The sequence below is a fragment of the Ceratosolen solmsi genome, unplaced genomic scaffold (assembly GCF_000503995.2).
Source record: "Ceratosolen solmsi marchali unplaced genomic scaffold, CerSol_1.0 scaffold27, whole genome shotgun sequence".
In the NCBI taxonomy this organism is placed as follows: Eukaryota; Metazoa; Arthropoda; class Insecta; order Hymenoptera; family Agaonidae; genus Ceratosolen; species Ceratosolen solmsi.
In genome coordinates this window covers 1119107-1137418 of record NW_011948426.1, presented here as the reverse complement: position 1 = coordinate 1137418, position 18312 = coordinate 1119107, and the positions used below count along the sequence as shown (strand labels likewise).

Below are 18312 nucleotides of genomic sequence, written 5' to 3'. Positions count from 1 at the left end.
GTATGTCACACATTTCTATTAAAAAAAAAAAAAAAAAAAAAAAAAAAAAAAAAAAAAAAAAAAAAAAAAAAAAAAATTAATAATTCTTGTCTGATAGATTAAAAAGCAACAAGATAATAAATCAGTCTGTACTAGCGTCATTTAGAATATTTCACATTATAATTATATTTTGTTCTTGTCTCTGCTTACACTTTATATTCGAAAATCATGTTGCTTACAACTTAGCGAAGTTTATTATATTTTACAACATTATTGAACACTTTAAGTTACAATTAACGATTATTTTTTGGAATTATATTTTAATTAAATTAACTTATACATATAAAATATTTTCACTTTAAGACGATTGCAGGATTGACCGATTGACTTCTACAATATTTTTTTATTTAGTAGAATAAACTATATAATTAATTATCCTTTTTTAATCACAAAGTCTACGTTTTACAATACATGAATTACAATACGAAATTTCAGCTTTTCTCGAAGATTAAAATTCGATGGCTTTTATGTAATGAAAAAACGTTATGTACATCTTCTAGAAGGGAAAATATGATTTTAATTAATTATATCACGAATTACTGTACACCTTTTAAATGCTAATGAGCAATAATTACTTTTTTTAAATTTTAGTTAAAAATTGATTATTTAGAATTGCACAATGCACAGAAAGAAAAGTATTATTTCGAAAAAAAAATATTCTATTTAACTATTCAGTTCTTTATTGTTAGAATTGTATTCTATTTATTTCTTTTTTACTTTTGTGTCTTAATTTATAACCTTTTCGTATTAAAATTTCCAAAACTGTTTATCGTCTAAAAGCACTTAAGAACATTATACATATATTGTCTTATATGCATATTGTACATACATTGTACGAAATTTAATTTCAATTTAAAATAAAAATTGAGTACGTATCTGAAAAGGTAATTGCGTATTGATTTAAACAGTCTATTCTTATAATAATAATAATAATACAAATGTGTTAACTGTATTAAGAGTATCACTATATTCTTGTAGAACACTAATATTTACTATACTGTAAACATTCATTTATGTTCATCTATCTCAAAAATTTTTCTCCGTAAATCGAGTGACTTAAAACAATAAGTATATTTTATAATAATCATTAGCAAATTTAGTAATAGATATGTTTAAACGATAGTTTTCTTTAATTTTAAATATAAAATAAACGTAATTTAAAACTTTATCTTCAAGATTAATGGTTTTAAATTTAGGCAGTAAGTTATTTCTTATGATAATTTTTAATCGTTATTATAGAATACAAAGAAAATTTTTACTGTTTTTTTAGGCACTGATCTCGAACTTCAATGTTTAATTAAAAGTGCTATCGTTCGATGGTTTTTTGTGTTTAAATGTTTTGAACAATCCTTAAGTGGAGCATGAAATTTAATTTAAGTTTGGTCGTTACATTTTAATTGAACTGATGACGGAAGCTTTGTTTAACCTTTGTCTAAAATTTTCCACATATTTACATTACAATTTTATTGACTTCGCCGTGTTTTTTTTTTTTTAAATTTTAAATAGAGAGATAAATAATATGATTTTCAATAATTCTTCTTTAATATTAACTTATAGCTTCTCTTTCTTATTTTTAATTCAATTCAATAATAAAAATATTTCGATCATCTTTACCATACGATTAAAATTATTTATCCAATAAATATAGTAATAAAAAAAAATTAGAGATAACATATACGGGGGCACAAAGCGAGCGATTTATGTTTGTAGTCATGAAAAATTTTCGTATAATATTCGCGGCCGTTTAACGCAGGGTTTTAGTCTTTTTCTTGCAGGGAGGTTTCTTCTTGACGAGGGTTCCATTGTTGAAGACGCCACGGCGCTGTTCAGTCCTACCGTTCGACTGCTGTCGCTTCGATTGCTTCGCCAACAACTCAGGCGCTACTCAAAGCTGTTGCTGCGGTTCGTCGGTACCTGCGAATTCTTGTTCCGCTGCCGCCAAACTCAAGGCTGCCGCACCTTCCATGTCTGCAATCCAGCCATTGCTTGCATAAAAATGATGATAATGCCATCGTTCTTGGCAAATAATAAAAGCGAACCTTTAAAGTTTATTTAATCGGGCCGTAATTAGTATCGGGATAAGAGATTCAGTTATGAAACCGATGAGAGTATCGTTTTTAATCCTAATTTACCTCATATAAATATCTATAGTCATTGATTTTCACGTTAAACGCTCTACTGTATTATCAATACAACTTAATTATAGAATCGATTTAGCTCCATTTTACTTAAAGATCATTTTGTTTTATAATAATTTTTTATTTATAATTACTCCATATATACATATTTAATCAAGTTTTTAATGTAATATATTTGCAATCCTTTCATTGCGTTCGATAATTTCAATGTTATAAATGAGATAGTAAGAATTTCGTCATGCATAGTGAACGAGACACAGTCATTTTGTTAACGTCGCTGCCATTGCAATGTACTCAATCAGACTGTGGGGCTCATGCGATTTTACCTTGGTCGACTCCCACAGCTAGGGTCACGTCCGGCTGTATAGGCTCGGAAGATTGCAGTAATGCTATGGCGTTGATGGGATTGCCTGCGGAGTCGAGTACGGGATCGGCGGTCGCCTCGGCGAGATTCGTTACCGACTTTGATTTAACGCACTGAAAGTCGACGTGGCGGCTCTTGGCTTCTTCCTTCTCCCAGGACATGTGGATGAATGGCCGTTGAACGTAATTGTAAATAACCTCGGCGCGTCCACCCGCCCGTTTTTTCACTTTCTCTTTGTATGTAGGATATCCTTCCACGCCTAGTCGGATCTTCTTGAGGCCGCGTTCTTTCATCACTTGTTTTGCTACGTCGCGATTCTCAATGTATTTGAAGAAACGGTACATTACGGTGCTATTAACGGCTGCATAAAAAAAAATAAAAACATGGAATATACGTTATTCAATAGCCACTGCTTCAATAGCTTATCGTTAATATTATTAATTAGCGAAAGATGATCACTTTGTGTAAGAATTTTTACGATTACTCGGAATAAGTGGATCAATAAAAAATAATTACTTATTAATTGGTGAAATTTTAATTTTCCTTTTAAATATATTCCCAATTCAATATGTGTGCAATATGCACATTGAACAATACATGCAATGATTGCAGCGAAGGCAATAATTGAATTTTATTCACTAAATAATATTCTATTAATATCTAAATTTATTTATGGAATTATTTTAAAAATGTACTTCATACTTTCTTTAATTATCCGAATAAAGTTTCACTAAACAAATTTAGCGATCGAATATCAGCCATGAAATAAAAATTACTTTTTTATATCTTACTTGCAGGACAAATAAATCCGTTTACATAAAAATCAATTATTTTTCATTATATTCGATTAATTCAGAAATCTGAAAATCTATTTTTTTTTAATTTTAAATCATTGCTTCTATTTTATTCTAAACGACATTTTACGAATACTTTGTAAATTATCTCTCATATAATTATCTATATTTACATAAAAAAAACAACAACAAAAAAACAAAAACAAAAACAAAAACAATACAAAATAACAACAATAACAACGACGAATCGCAAAATTATTCAAACTTACTTTGGGAATATTCCTCACCCATTTGAGGAGGATACTCTTCGTCCCAATCGACTACATCGTCATCTAAAAGCACGACAATATGACACTCGCGGTCACCTCGTTGTGCGCTGTTCACCATTAAAGGTAGTATAAGATCTTCCAAAAATACTTCAAATTGACATCGAGCTCCTTCGTTGGATAATTCGTGTAGCAGACCTCCTAAATAATATATAAAAAATTGTATTAGTGAGAAATATTGAAAAAAAATATACTTGGAATATTTCACAATAAGATAATTATTGGGATGTTAAATATTTAACGGTATAACGAGCTTAATACGACATTAAAGTGCAGCAAACACGGCCATGTCAACGACAAGAATACAGTCTTTTGCGTAGACTAAGAGAAAGATGCTAATACATTATGATATAATTGAACTCGCATCGAATAATCTGGATTATCCAAAGCAAAAAGAATTTTGTGGCTAACACACTATCGCCGGTGAATTTATCGGTAGAGTAATGAACAAAAATTGGCTGTCAATCGTGCAAAAGGCGTGTACAAGGTCGTAGTGGCCAAGCCTCAACTCACTGAGATTCTGGCATTTGACGGTGCTCGCGTCGAAGGGCACAAGGAGGTAGTCGCAGGCTTCGCGCAGCTCCTCCACCGTAACCGTAAGTGGACAGCGTATGACGCCGCCCTTGTAGTACTCGAGGATGGCCCGAAAGACCATGGCGGAGATACCCTCGGCGACCTCGTACTCGCCCCGCTCGTTCGCCTGGGCGAACTCGATGCCCGAGCTGAACATCCGGCCGAGCATCGTGTTCGGGTGAGCGGTGAACAGTGCCGGGTCAACCACGAATCTGTAACGGCGGCTCTGCTCATTAATACGGTCCAAATTAATCGGCAAGTGGCTTGACGATGGTTGTTAATCGTATCTTTTCATTATCATATGAATTTCAGTTGAAATTCTGATGGTGAGCTATTGCAAGTACTTGGGCAATTCCAAGGATGCAATTCAATTTATAATTAGTACAGAGTACGTGTGTTAAATACGACATTGGACAATGTTTATCATGTCAATTATTAATTTTAATAAGAATAAATTAAAATTATTATTAAAAATGCATCTCGATGGAAAATCATCTTTTACTTAGTATTTATTGTACGTGATAATACATCATGCGACAATTGTTACAATCAAACATTAATAGCGGAAACTTCTTAAAGTAATAAATAAGAAATTTATTATATTTATGAAAAAAAAAAAATTATCGTTTATTCTTTATATCATCGAGGAAGTTGTAAAAGTATAAAAGGGAGCTTTTGCTTTTGCTTTTGCTTTTGCTTCATTTTGCGACGGTCGTGCGTCGTATCTCTCTCACCGTTACTTGTCATCCCGATATTATAATAAAGACGCATTTGATTAATCAAATTATATTATTATCAATGTATCTTTATTAATATTCAGTATTTCTCTATTGACTTCGGTATCACGCGATTGGGTGCCAAGTTGAACCATACATAATATTAATTTTCGACATTTCACATGACTATCCGTACGTTAGAATATAAAAATATCTTAAATCGATTAATACGACTAATTATTTTTATTATTTTCTTACCGAATATTATCAACAATTAAGGTAATTCGTTCATCACTACTTTGTTGATGTAGGGTAGTTCCAGATGAGGAGTTCATCCCTGATGCTACATTTTCACGATTTTGAGTTTGCTGATTCTTTGTCAGTCCCATTCCTGAACGAATTCTAAAAAATAAAAATTATTTTGATTCTTACCAGCCTTCTGCAGGTTTTAGATAATTATTAAGTAAGTAAGGTATTTATTTAGTTTATATATCACTTTAACTCTAATAAGTCAGAATTCTATTTACAAGTTCAACTTATGCAAATGAATGATGATGAGTTTATTGAATGAAATTTAATGAAAAATAATCTGAGAAACAAAAATTCGAAATGAAATTTACCTGTTATTTTCTGCTAAATTTGTATCTTGCCTGCTTGTTTCGTATGAACGACTATGATGTTTGTTGTTTCCATTCCGATGTGTCAAACATGACTTTGGTTTGGTTGAGCCACCACAACTACATGCAAAACAATCACATTTCCTTACTAACTTCCTATATTATTATTGTTGAAGCTGGTTTTATTTGGGATCTCGAACATTTCCAGGGCTTGTTGAAAATCGAAGTCAGAAATGAAAATGTATTGCTAATGATGTATGAAATTCAACTGTGTAAATAAATTTCTAGATTTTGGCTCAAAAATCTCAATAGAATACAGTTTTTCGTGTTACTACTATTTACTTTTAATTATCATATGATCATAGTATCAGAGTTCAAGATAAATATATTAGTTTAACTATTTAGTAATTAAGAATTTCAATTAAAGAATTATAATTTAATAAATGTGACCTTATTTCATTTGCGAAGATATTTTTATGAAAAAGTTAGCATAATAAATTAGTATATAATAAATTAGAAAAATCAATAATTGAAATGTTTATTAATAGAAGTAATTTCAACGCTTAATTTTATTATGATGTAATATGAATTTTATATATTGCACAGATACATTTATTTCATAAGATGTATGTCTACATATAATGAAATATTATTTTTTCTTTCTTTGTATCATTTAGCCATGCTAAATATGGCTCTCCTTTAGGTAAATAACTTGTTTTCTTTTTTCTTATTTATTGTATGTACCGCTATTGTATTTTAAGTATTCTTAGTTTATTTATAGTTTTGTGCAGTTCAAATTATCTTTCGTGCCAAAATCAATGATAATTACCAATGATCAGCCGAGCCTGGAAGTAGGACGTCAAAATCCTCCTTGTTCAGAACCGATGCCTCTACTTACCAAAAATAGCATCGCCAAATAAAAATTTTAACAAAGAAGAATTTCTTACCTTAATTGATTTTTGTATGCTTGTCGTCTTTCACGTTCATCCGTCTCCTTATAATCTGTTTCTGTATCACTACTACTGTCCTGAAGGTAATTCAAACGTTCTGCAGGATTTGACATTTCGCGTCTCCTTAATATAATATAGAAGAATAAGCAATTAGTTATAACAATTTAGAAATTAGAGGCGTATGATATTTTAGAAAAGTTTTCTCTTTAGTAGTTTTATACTTCATAGGAAAATGGATGAGCAAAAAATGATAACTTAAAAATATGATAGTAATGGACTGTTTGATAAAATAAAAAACAAGCTGAAACATAAGATCTTTCGCTACTTTAAACGAGTAATATTTTTTGTAGTTTATAATATTTTATCGAAAATATTTATAGGAATGAGTAATGTTACATAAGATGTATAGACGACAAAAGTAAAAATATTCTTTATTCACAATAATAGTTTGGATAAATGAATTAAGCTTAATTTATTTATTATAGATCGATTAGTGTAATTTAATTGATTTACTATTAGATATAATAGATTTAATAATGATACTTAACATTTTTTTAAAAACACTTTAATTGAAATTTATATTATAAAGTTAACTGTACTCTATATATACAAAGGGAAGTACTTGATTTTATCCATTCTATTCGTAGCCAAAAGTTACTCATACCACTAACTCGTGTCTTCCCATGAAGTATTGCAACAATATTATAATACATGGATAAAACTTTATTAAAGTCTGCGCATAATTTCTCTTACAGACGCAGGTTCTTGTCCTTGTGCACTTCATGGATGTTCTATTTTGTTTGATGTTGTAGTTTGACAATACAATTTCTAATCGAGTCTAGCCAAGCAAGTAGCAAAATGGAAGAATTTTAAAAGTATAAAAACAGAAAAATGATTAAAAGAAGTCGAAAAGGGGATAAAAATATGAAAAACAAAACAAAAAAATGATATGTACAAAATGATTTACAATGTAAGATTTATAAAATTGAATTATTAATTGATTTCTACTTTCACTGATATTGCAATTTGCTTTATTACATTCACTGTAATAAATAATTGATAGTCTAATTTATTATTCACACCGAACTCTCTGCACTTGCGCACGTTTACAAAAATGTCTATACATTAGCAACGTTCAATTGGCATAACACTTATAGAATGTTAAATTTAAATTTCCAATGGGGAGTCCTACTTAAGCAATCAATAATAATACTCCGACAAGGCTAGTTCACGGAATTCCCAAATTAATTTCAAAATTTTCGACATCACATCGTTCAACGAACGCGGTACAATATTCATGAAAGACAAAAGCCAATTGAAGATGAAACGAATGTGATAAGATACGACGAATGGTGACGCAAAATTGCGCTGTTGCTGTGTGCGAGCAGGTATTCACTCATATGGGGAGTACGCCGACAAAGAGGTACTCGAGCAATGTACCAATTCTGCCATCCAGACTGTGGAAAATAAATCCTAATCTCCTCGTATTCGGAAGTGTTGGTAAATGAGTAAAATAAAAGAAAGAAAGAAAGAGAGAAAGAGAGAAAGAAAGAAAGAAAGAAAAAAAACAACAAAAACAACGTTTCTAATAGAACAGGGTACGAAACGCGATTTTATATCTTCCCTCGGGCTTCAATTTATCGTATCGTGAATCAGCTGCTGCTTCCAAGAACAATTGCGATCGTCGTTCCCCTTCCTATTTATCAAAATTTAATCCTATAGTTTAAATTTCGATATGCGCATGTTGGCGCTCCGTTCGAATGTTTACGGTTAAATTCATACAATTTATTGGCCGATCGCCTAGTATTTATAAATAATCGCATTCTGATAAAATTTTGCGAATCAAGTTTCATTTTTCATTGCAATATTGAATTCTAGTCGGAGGATTTATTTATAGGCAGTCGACTATTTCTATCGCCTATTAACGCCAAATCAACGTGTTCTGTCATTAAAGTGGTATACCACATTTAGCTATAACATCATTAATTCAACAATAAAACAAATGTACACAAATTATGATAAGAAAGAGCAATATATTTTTAGCCTATTCTTTTATCATACGTAGTTTTTCCATTCAAAATAATATAACATCTATCGTAAAAGCATTTATAAACTATAAGCTTATGAGTTTGAATTTCATTATTTGTCGAGCAATTGTTTCTTCTTACGCAAATGAATTATAATGTTTCGTATTTCGATTAAATATTTTTTCTTACCGTTTATATACAAAATCAATGCGCGCGCATCTGTGTCACATTTGTCTAAAACCTCGTTAAAGTTTTATACAATTGTTTTGCGTAATATTAATAATTGTAGAAATGCCATTATTTTATCATTATGTTACCTTAGCCATATACAATCATGCGATTTTTATTTTATTTTTCCCGGAAATTTCCTTGCACGATGTGCACTGCCCTCTTTAGGCTGAATTATAAACAGAAAATGAGATAATAGCGATATCATGTAAAGTTGATTATTCTTAGTCTACGTTTTCTTGGTTTCTGTTAGTTTAGAATTTCGGTTATCGTAAAAAAAAAAAAAAAAAAAAAAAAAAATAAAATAAATAAAAAGAACACAACAAAAACAAACAAAAGTAAAAAAAAAAAAAAATACGATTTGGTGGTGTTGAAGGGTTCCGTGTGTTATGTTCAATTCAGAATTTTTAAATTGTCAATATTTTTGATTGGCTAGTGAATAGTGCAAGTACCAAAGTCTCCGTAACGGAGCACGACAAAAATAATTAGAACGTCATCGACGTAAAAGGATATTTTTGTCGTCTTGTGAAGTGGTGACTTTTTTTTTTTTTTACATAGAGCGTAAACGCATTGAAACAATTAACGTTTCTGCTGGCTTTTTAAATAAAAAAACTTGTAATTGTCAGTAGACCATGGAATCCATATTTCACGAAAAGGTAAATATAATTCTTTTTGTTTTTATTCTGCCTTGAATAAGTCTTGAAAAAGATAAAAAGAAAAAAAAGTCTGTATGTATACCTATTTGTATTTTAGATAGATTTAGTATATTTTTCACATAATTTCGCATTTACTATCATCGATCTTTCTTTCTATGGTCAAATTCTATGTTATTTCTATCTTGTATTCTGTTATAGCAAGAGGGTTACCTTTGCGCACAACATTGTCTTAATGCTTTACTGCAAGGACAATACTTTACAGCAGTCGAATTAGCAGATCTTGCTGATCAGTTAGATGCTGAAGAGCGACTTGCAATGGCAGAGAGTGGAGAGGATACAGACGATTACAAAAGATTTATAGAGGTAGTTGAAATGGTATTATATCGATTGTAATGTAGAGAATTTATTCTAAAATCTTTATAATTAGAGAATAAAAGATTTATATGTTTGTATCAAAGCTTTCTTTCTGTTACATACGTCGGTAGATAAATTAAAGTGTTAAAAAATATCATAAACTTTTTGTTTTGATAGAAATAATATGTTAAAATTAATTTTTACACAAATGAAACAAATCGAACAAAATTTTTACTACTTCTAATTAAACAATTTATGTTATGATATGTAGACTTGTATTCGTTGTAATAAAATATTAGCAATAGCCAGCGAATTAAAATTAAATAATTAAATTATTTTAATTAAAAGGTAATAAATAATTACTACTGACTTTCATGAGTGAAATTTGAAGACATTTTCGTTTTAGCAACCATCGGGCAACATGGACGATAGTGGTTATTTTTCTGTACAAGTAATTAGCAGTGCTTTGAAAGTTTTATTCCTTGAATTAGTTCCTTATACTAGTACAGAACCAACAGCTTTAATGGCGCAGAACAATCCATCGTAAGTTCTAAAATCGTCTCTTTTTTATTGCTAGCAATTTAAAAAATGTATTATTTAAAAATGTGTACAGTTGTTTCAAGTATTTTTTTTGTTATTAGTATTAATTATCTTGTAAGTATTTCCTTATTTTTCTAGACAAATGAAGGCATATATATGTAATTATAAAGGCCATTGGTTTACGATACGAAAACTTGGAAATCAGTGGTTTAACTTAAATTCAATGCTTAGTGGGCCGCAACTTATATCTGACACGTACCTCGCTATGTACTTAGCGCAACTTATTCAAGAAGGTATATATGACTACGTATTAATTATAAACACAAAGTTAAACGAAAATATCTTAATTTAACTCTTAATTAATCATAAGATTAATAATATTGCTTTAACTTAATTCATATTCATGTCGTTAATTAAAATTAAGGTGTTCGTTTTATTAATATATTAATAATTACATATATTAGGTTATTCAATATTCATTGTAATTGGAACATTTCCTACGTGTAAAGCAGAAGAGGTTCTTTTAGAGAATCCTATTGTAACTAATGCCAAATCAACAAATGAACATTCATCAAAATTTCCTTCGACGGGATATAGATTAAGTCGAAAATCAGAAGATGATGCAAATATTTTACAATCCCTCCAATACGTTATGGTTTCTCCTTACCTTGACAATCAGTTAGACGTAGAAATCATATCGGAATCACAGAGGCAATCAAGGCAAAGAATTATTCCAATCAGAGTGGAAGGTCGTGATCAAGTTCATACCATTGTCGATGATGAAGAAAACGATGACTTTCAAAAAGCTCTTAGTTTGAGTTTAGAGGATTATGAGAAAGAAGAACAAGAGAAGGTATTGAAGTTGAAATTAGATAATCACTCAACTTCGACAAACAGCTCTGAACCAATGAATAGTGTAGACAATGAAGAAGACGATGATTTGAGAAGAGCTCTTCAACTTAGTTTAGAATGCGTTTCATCGCCACAGACTCCAGATTCAGAGGATGTGCGTTGGCATCGTTTAGCTTATCTTAGAATGCATTCTAGAGGTCCACAAACTGAAAATTCAACAAAACTAAATACCTAACAAATTGTCTTTGTGATTTTTATTATTAAATAAATATCTTGTTACTCATTTTTTAAGCATATTCTCTATTGCACCATAACTGTGACTAACCATCAAGTTAACAGTTATCAAAGAATAAAAATTTGTTTAGTAACGGTAACATGTCCAATTACTATAAATGTAAAATTTTACGTAATAAGTAGAAGTTTATTTCGTAATTAGTTTACTAATGAAATATAATTCACATGCATTGTTTTGTTTTATATAATTCATTCAAATAACTTTATATTATATTTTATTATAAATTATATTTTATGTATATCTATATGTTTAAATAAATTGAGATTTTCAAATTATATAAGCAATTTATAAATTATGAAAATATATATTTATATGAAATTATTATTATTATTAAATAAGTATATTGTATTTTTTTAATTCTATATAGTACATAATTTATTGCATGTTCGAAAATAAGAGTGTACAAATATAATATATTCTATAAGAGCAGTATAAAGATTTTTATAAAATAGGAATGTTAAGGTTGTTGCATTATAAATAAATATGCGTTTTATAAACATTGATTATTTGAAAATATAAGACGTAATTTATCTTCCAAGAGGAGCATTTGTTTTTTTTTTTTTTACACTTACTCGCATTACGATCTTTTACAAATAATGATTGATTAAAATCCACTTTGTATTATTTTGCTGAAATAGCTATAATTGTACGTACTCGTTTCTTTGTAGATACAAACATTTTAATTCCAATGTAAAATTGAGTATAAAACATATTATAAAGCTTGCAATTGTATAAACAAATATTTCGATTTGTCACTTGCTGAACCACTTAATGTTCAACCGAATTGTATATGATGATTTACATGATATAATCTTCCATGATCCACGTAATAAAATGCTAAATGGAACTATAAAATAAATATATCAATCAGTCATATCTATAATTGGGTCTAATTTTTTTAAATTAATTTTTGAAAAAAAAATGAATGAATTATTTAATTATAATATTTTCTTACATGATTTTTTTTTAAATATAAATAAGTCTATGCTTATTTTAAAGAATTATTTATTATAGATTTCTGCTAATTATCATAATTACTTAAAACAAATTAGTTATATCTCTAAATATATATACCTTTAAAATTTGTTTTAAGATCGATTGTTAAATATAAACTAATAATATATCTAATAAAAAGAAATATTCTTTTAAAATGCTGAAACTATTAATCGGTCATTGCAGCATTTCGTTGGCAATAATTTATTGGAATTTTTAATTTAGATTTTATTCTTATTCTTATTCTCCATTAACAATTAGAGAATTGAAGTATAATATTTTTATAAGAATTTTCGGGATTAATACAAAAAATTACCATTTTTCGATTAAGGCATTATATTTTTGAACATTTATTATTCATTATTAATGCATTTTAGTTATTTTTCAGTTTGATATTAATACATTTATTAATATTAAAGAATAACATTTGGATTGGATGTAGGTAAATTAGCTTCTCGTTAACATTGTCGCTAATTTAAAGACATTATAGTCGCGTTGGATCATAAAGCAATGTTGATGTTTTATCATTTTTAAAATAACAATGGTAATAATAATAATAGCAATTATTTTTATCAATAGATCGTAATAAATAGTTAATTCTCGTATGAAGCTGTCAATTAGATGGTCTTTATCACTAAGATAGATTTTCCTAGTTGCGCGTTCATTCGATTTTCTATATTTTTTATAAACACTTTTTAAATTGATAACAATTATTGCAGATGATTACTTTTTAAAATATTAAAAGGTCCATTTGGATAGTTTGAATTGTTTTGAAAATATCTACTGATTTTAAACATCTTTCAATGATTGAATTTATTTTCAAATTCTTATTTGATTCTGTGATAACTTTTGAAAAGCTTTTTGGAAAGTTATCAAATCATCTGACTTTGAGATTTTTCTCTTATATGCTTCAAATTGATATTGACGCAGAGTAAGAAGAGTTGTGCACGCATTACTTTCTTTTTTAAAAAGTTTTTTTAAATTTTTGTATATGCACTTGTTTTGAAAAGTGCAGGAAAATCTTAGAATATCGACGATACTTTGTTGTTAAAATTATGCATATTATTATTAATTATATTAAATTTTTTATCACCAAGAATTAATTAATGGGCATAAATCGTACGTGTTTTTAAGAATGTGAACATTTTGATTTTTATTCTAATGTCGATCAATAAAAGTTTATTCAATTAAGTTTAATAGTTATTTTTTCGGTCAATTTTGCTTATCAATAAACGAAATACTTTAGAAGTTGACACATGAATACTTAAAGTGGACGTGGGATAATTTTGACATCTTCATTTTGAAAAATAGCCATTGTTATTAATTAGTTATATGATTGAACAATTGTTTATAACACTAAATCTAGTTGTTATCGTCATTTAAATCAGAAAGAAAAAAAATAATAAATGATTAATTATTAACTCCGAGAACGGTTTTGTGTTTTAATTTAATTATGGCAAATGCAAACGTATTATACATTGAAAAAACTTCATACCTTCGTATGACAAACCTTATATAATAAACATTTTTTTATATCTGTAAAATTCATTGAGAATAGTAAATATATTATACTATTGAAGTTCTTCAAGATAGTTGTAACGTTGTGTTAAATTTTTTTTTTGTCGAATTTTTTTGTAAATAAAGAAATTACGAATTAATAAATACAGAAGATGCAAGGAAATTTATAAGAAAGTTTTAATAAATAAATCTTTTATTCTTAATAAATTACACTGCATTTATATGATAGCAACATTATACTGTCTCATAAAGTGTATGTGTGAAGGCGTGGTGTGAAGGCAAGTGAAGAACAACGGAAAGGAAGGTTTATTTGTTAAATCTTTTATTGTCAGTATTATTTATCAATATTATATCATTTATTTATTTAGGTTTCTCTAGCTTATTGTTGCTGCTATTACGAATGCGCTTTTATTTTAGTAATTTATTCTTCTCAGTTGCACAGCTAAACACGCTCCTTTATTCTTTTTTTTTTTTTTATGTTTGTTGCATAATTGTTTTTGTCTGCTAGATGCGCTTAAGCACCCAAACTGTCAAAAGCTATAAAGTTTTGGATCCCGATGTCCAATGGTGAAATGCAGCGTTTACCTGTTGCTCGGCTTTGATCGAACAGGCTTTTCGCCGAATGAAAATATTATCTAGACAACTATTGTTTCATTCTAAATCCCTACTCATTTAGTATAATTTTGAATAATTTTCTCTCTAGTCCAGCGTATCCAAGAACGTGGATCCTTTGCCCTGAGAGTCTTGGACATGGAAGAGTCCGTACATTAAATATCGTAGTTTATAATTTGTTATTTACATTAATTGAATCGACTTGTTGAGAGATCGGGGTGATGTTTATAAATTGTAATTTTTTTCGATAGTGCTATTTTGACAAAAGCAAGCTGATCTCCCAAATTTTACGATCGCGCGTAATCTTTTTAATGTCGTTCGTACGCTTTGCTGCACAATATATAACGTAAATATCATCAATAATTAGGTTTAACAATTGCGCTCATTGCCTGACGACCACTAAGGAGTAATGAAGTCTGTGGTGGATTATCCAGGAGTTGAAAATAGTGGACTACTGGACAAAAATAAAAGAGAAAATAAGAAGTTGAGCACGCCGACGAAAGGGGTCGCGAGTGCGTTTAGCATAGAAATAAAGTGATTTTGAGTTGAAAGGCTGAACTTATTAGTCATAGTTCGTGACCGTCTTTTACGTGGCTGGCAGTGAACGAGGCAAGGTGCGTACTTGGGAATAAATTGTAAAAATTTGTAATGTTTGCTGTCAAGCGATATGCAGAATCTCGAAACGCTTCTCGACAAATAATATCATGTGCAAAAATCAAGTTGATATTAGCGGTCTTTCGCACAGATGCTGAAACACCGATGAGATCAGAGCGGATTTCATAAGACGTTCGCCGACAGTCGCATGTGCATTATTCCTTTCGATATTTCACGATCGATTGATTATTGATTATTTGACGGTGGCTTTGCTTGTTGAATTCCTTCGTCGTAATAGATATTTGTTTTTTGTAATTTTATGTACCTCGGTAGTTCGTAATTCGTTTGTTTATAATGTACCAATGACATAAACAAGAAGTCTCTAACCTCATTTCAGCATTTTACAATAATTTTGCATTGATAATAATAAGAGTTTTGTGAATAATGACAGTAGTATCGATAATACTTTTTACTTTCAAAAGATGTAAAATATTTTATATTCTATTTTCTTATCTGATTTTTTTCTCCTAATATTAAATCCTAAGTAAATCTCATTAATTTAGTAATTCTTATTAATCAATAAATTCTTATTTGATTTTACTTTCTAGATGTTCACAACAAATGCCAAAATTATAAAAAGCAGTGGTGCCGATCCAGATGAATTTGAGGCTAGCATATCTCAAGCTTTACTAGAACTAGAAACAAATAGTGATTTAAAATCACAATTGAGAGAATTGTATATAACCAAGGCAAGAGAAATTCAAACCAATAATAAGAAGGTAATGGATTATTTTATACATTAGTTAAATCATTGAATAGAACTTTTTATTAATCCATGTATATCGTTTGGTACCTTAATAAAATTGGGTAAGATAATTGAAACAAGAAAGTATTCAAAATATATTTATATTGATGTGACAGTACGTAAGTGACAGTGTCAGTTACGTACTTGATTATACAATTTTTTAAAAAAATTAAGAGTTTGTATAGTATTATGCATAGTCGTTAAAAATTTTGTAACTTTATCGTTTAAAAAGATTTCTCTATATTATTATTATGTATTATAGAAAATTTTATTATGCATTCGTACTTTGAATATGTAATAAATACAAAAATGTTTTGATTAATTTGTAATACAAAAGTTTTTTATGTTCATATATTGACTTTCTTAATGCAGTTAAGATTACAATAAATAAATATAACTTATAAATTGTATTCAAATTCATAAGCAATTTTAAAGTTCGATATTTTTTATAAAATACGTCTTAATTATGCACAAATTTTATTTATTATGTTATAAATATTTTATTCTAGTCTATCATTATCTATGTGCCCATGCCAAAGTTGAAGGCATTCCAAAAGATTCAGACTAGGTTAGTACGTGAATTAGAGAAAAAATTCTCTGGAAAACATGTAATGTTTGTTGGTGAGAGAAAAATTTTACCTAAACCTACGAGGAAGACTAGAATCAAGAACAAGCAAAAGAGACCAAGAAGGTACGATTAACTTTATGCAATCTTCTATATTACAAACAAACATTTAAAAAAATCACATTCTTTTTTTATATTTCACATATTTTCTTATGAAATTAATAATTATTTTATTATATACCATTAATGACATTTTTCTGATGTGATTTAATTAAATTCCAGTCGCACTCTCACAGCTGTGTACGATGCCATTTTGGAAGATCTTGTTTATCCCGTCGAAATTGTGGGTAAAAGGATTAGAGTTAAGTTGGATGGTTCACAGCTCATCAAAGTACATTTAGATAAAAATGAGCAAACCAACATTGAGCATAAAGTAATTTTTTCTTTATAATTATATAAATTTTTAAAACAAATCCTTAAATTCATAGTTTAAATGTCTTATATTTTTTAACAAAGTACACTTAATTACAATTTTCCCTGACCGATTAATAAGTAGGATTATTTTCTATTTAGGTTGATACTTTTGCTGCTGTCTATAAAGAGTTGACCGGTCGGGATGTTACGTTCGAATTCCCAGAGTCCTATGTATAAGTTTACGTTTCAATAAAAACAACTATTGAAATCTTATTTTGCTAAAAAATTATACCACCTTGTGAGTAACCCGTACAAATCCTTTCATATTGTATTATACATAAAAAAATGTTTATTTTAATTAATAAAACAGAAGTGTATAACGTAAGGGAAAAAATTTGTCTCCAATAAATACAAAATCAATTATTTGAAGAGATAATAATATTTTGGAGTACCTTAAAGTAGCCAGATTTTGTAACTAATTAAATTAAAAAAGGAAAATTAAAGATCAATAACGGTATTTTGATATTTACATATTTGTGTTGAATAATTTGCTTATAACAATTTTTTATTTACGATATAAATAGAAAAATATATATACACTACTAGACATGTATAGTTTTCAATGTTTTCAAACGTTCAATGACTTTCAATATAGCATTTTTAATGTTAACTAATATAGTTTAAATTTATAAAAATTATAAATATTTATTTTGATACTGTATACTGACTAATTATGTATTAATACTTATTGGTAATGATATGAATTAATTAAAAAGTTTAAAAATTAACAATGATATTAAGTAAAAATAATTTGACAGATTTATAGTTAAGTTTTGTACATATTTAAAACAAATATTGACCTACGACTTACATTAAAAATGAAAAGTTTGAACGTACATTTAAAAATGTAATTTACGACTTTGAAAAATGACTAATTAATGATTTTAATACATGAAATTTAGAAACATGTGTTATTAAATTTGAATAATTCTTTAGTTCACGAAAATTCAATATTTTCTTATATTAAAATAAATATTTTAAAAATACTATTGATTCTAAATTTTAATAATTCAATATAATATATTAATACAAAATTAAAGTATTCATGTGTAATGTTCGTAGTTAATATTACATAATTGTTGTATAATTAAGATCTCAAATGTTGTGTATATTGTTTTGAAATTTATTGTTTTCTCACACTTGCAAATTAATAAAAAAAATAATTTATTTAAATAGTACAAATTTATCTTTAATTAATTAAGATTGTGGAGTAGTGTTATAGTTAGTTTTTCGTTATATATAAGATGTAAGTAAATTAAAATTAAATTTAATAAGAATGAAT

General features: G+C 28.2%; 3 protein-coding genes across 12 annotated transcripts; 2 read left to right on the top strand and 1 right to left on the bottom strand.

Annotated features, from left to right (window-relative positions):
- Positions 1-1709: 1709 nt before the first annotated feature.
- Positions 1710-8025, bottom strand: LOC105363080 (BTB/POZ domain-containing protein 10). Of its 9 annotated transcripts, none has more exons than XM_011500670.1 (9): positions 7958-8025; positions 7271-7355; positions 6515-6640; positions 5571-5687; positions 5209-5352; positions 4175-4446; positions 3605-3802; positions 2504-2902; positions 1710-2007 (listed from the first exon to the last, which is right to left on the bottom strand). In XM_011500670.1, the coding sequence occupies exons 3-9, from the start codon at positions 6628-6630 to the stop codon at positions 1925-1927; spliced, it is 1329 nt and encodes a 442-aa protein (XP_011498972.1). In that variant the 5' UTR covers positions 6631-6640; positions 7271-7355; positions 7958-8025; the 3' UTR covers positions 1710-1924. The 9 variants fall into 9 exon arrangements, with proteins under 9 accessions (XP_011498972.1, XP_011498967.1, XP_011498966.1 ...); XM_011500665.1 differs by having other exon boundaries at positions 7473-8019; XM_011500664.1 differs by having other exon boundaries at positions 7485-8019.
- A 1098-nt stretch (positions 8026-9123) lies between these two features.
- LOC105363079 (ataxin-3) lies at positions 9124-11631 on the top strand. Of its 2 annotated transcripts, XM_011500661.1 has the most exons (5): positions 9124-9428; positions 9627-9791; positions 10189-10325; positions 10461-10615; positions 10787-11631. In XM_011500661.1, exons 1-5 carry the CDS (start codon positions 9405-9407, stop codon positions 11407-11409), a joined length of 1104 nt encoding a protein of 367 aa, XP_011498963.1. In that variant the 5' UTR covers positions 9124-9404; the 3' UTR covers positions 11410-11631. The 2 variants fall into 2 exon arrangements, with proteins under 2 accessions (XP_011498963.1, XP_011498964.1); XM_011500662.1 differs by lacking the exon at positions 9124-9428 and having other exon boundaries at positions 9715-9791; positions 10174-10325.
- Positions 11632-15126: 3495 nt separating this feature from the next.
- Positions 15127-17243, top strand: RpS7 (ribosomal protein S7). The gene is made up of 5 exons (XM_011500660.1): positions 15127-15206; positions 15795-15965; positions 16501-16682; positions 16839-16989; positions 17130-17243. Exons 2-5 carry the CDS (start codon positions 15795-15797, stop codon positions 17205-17207), a joined length of 582 nt encoding a protein of 193 aa, XP_011498962.1. The 5' UTR covers positions 15127-15206; the 3' UTR covers positions 17208-17243.
- The last annotated feature ends 1069 nt before the right edge of the window (positions 17244-18312 follow it).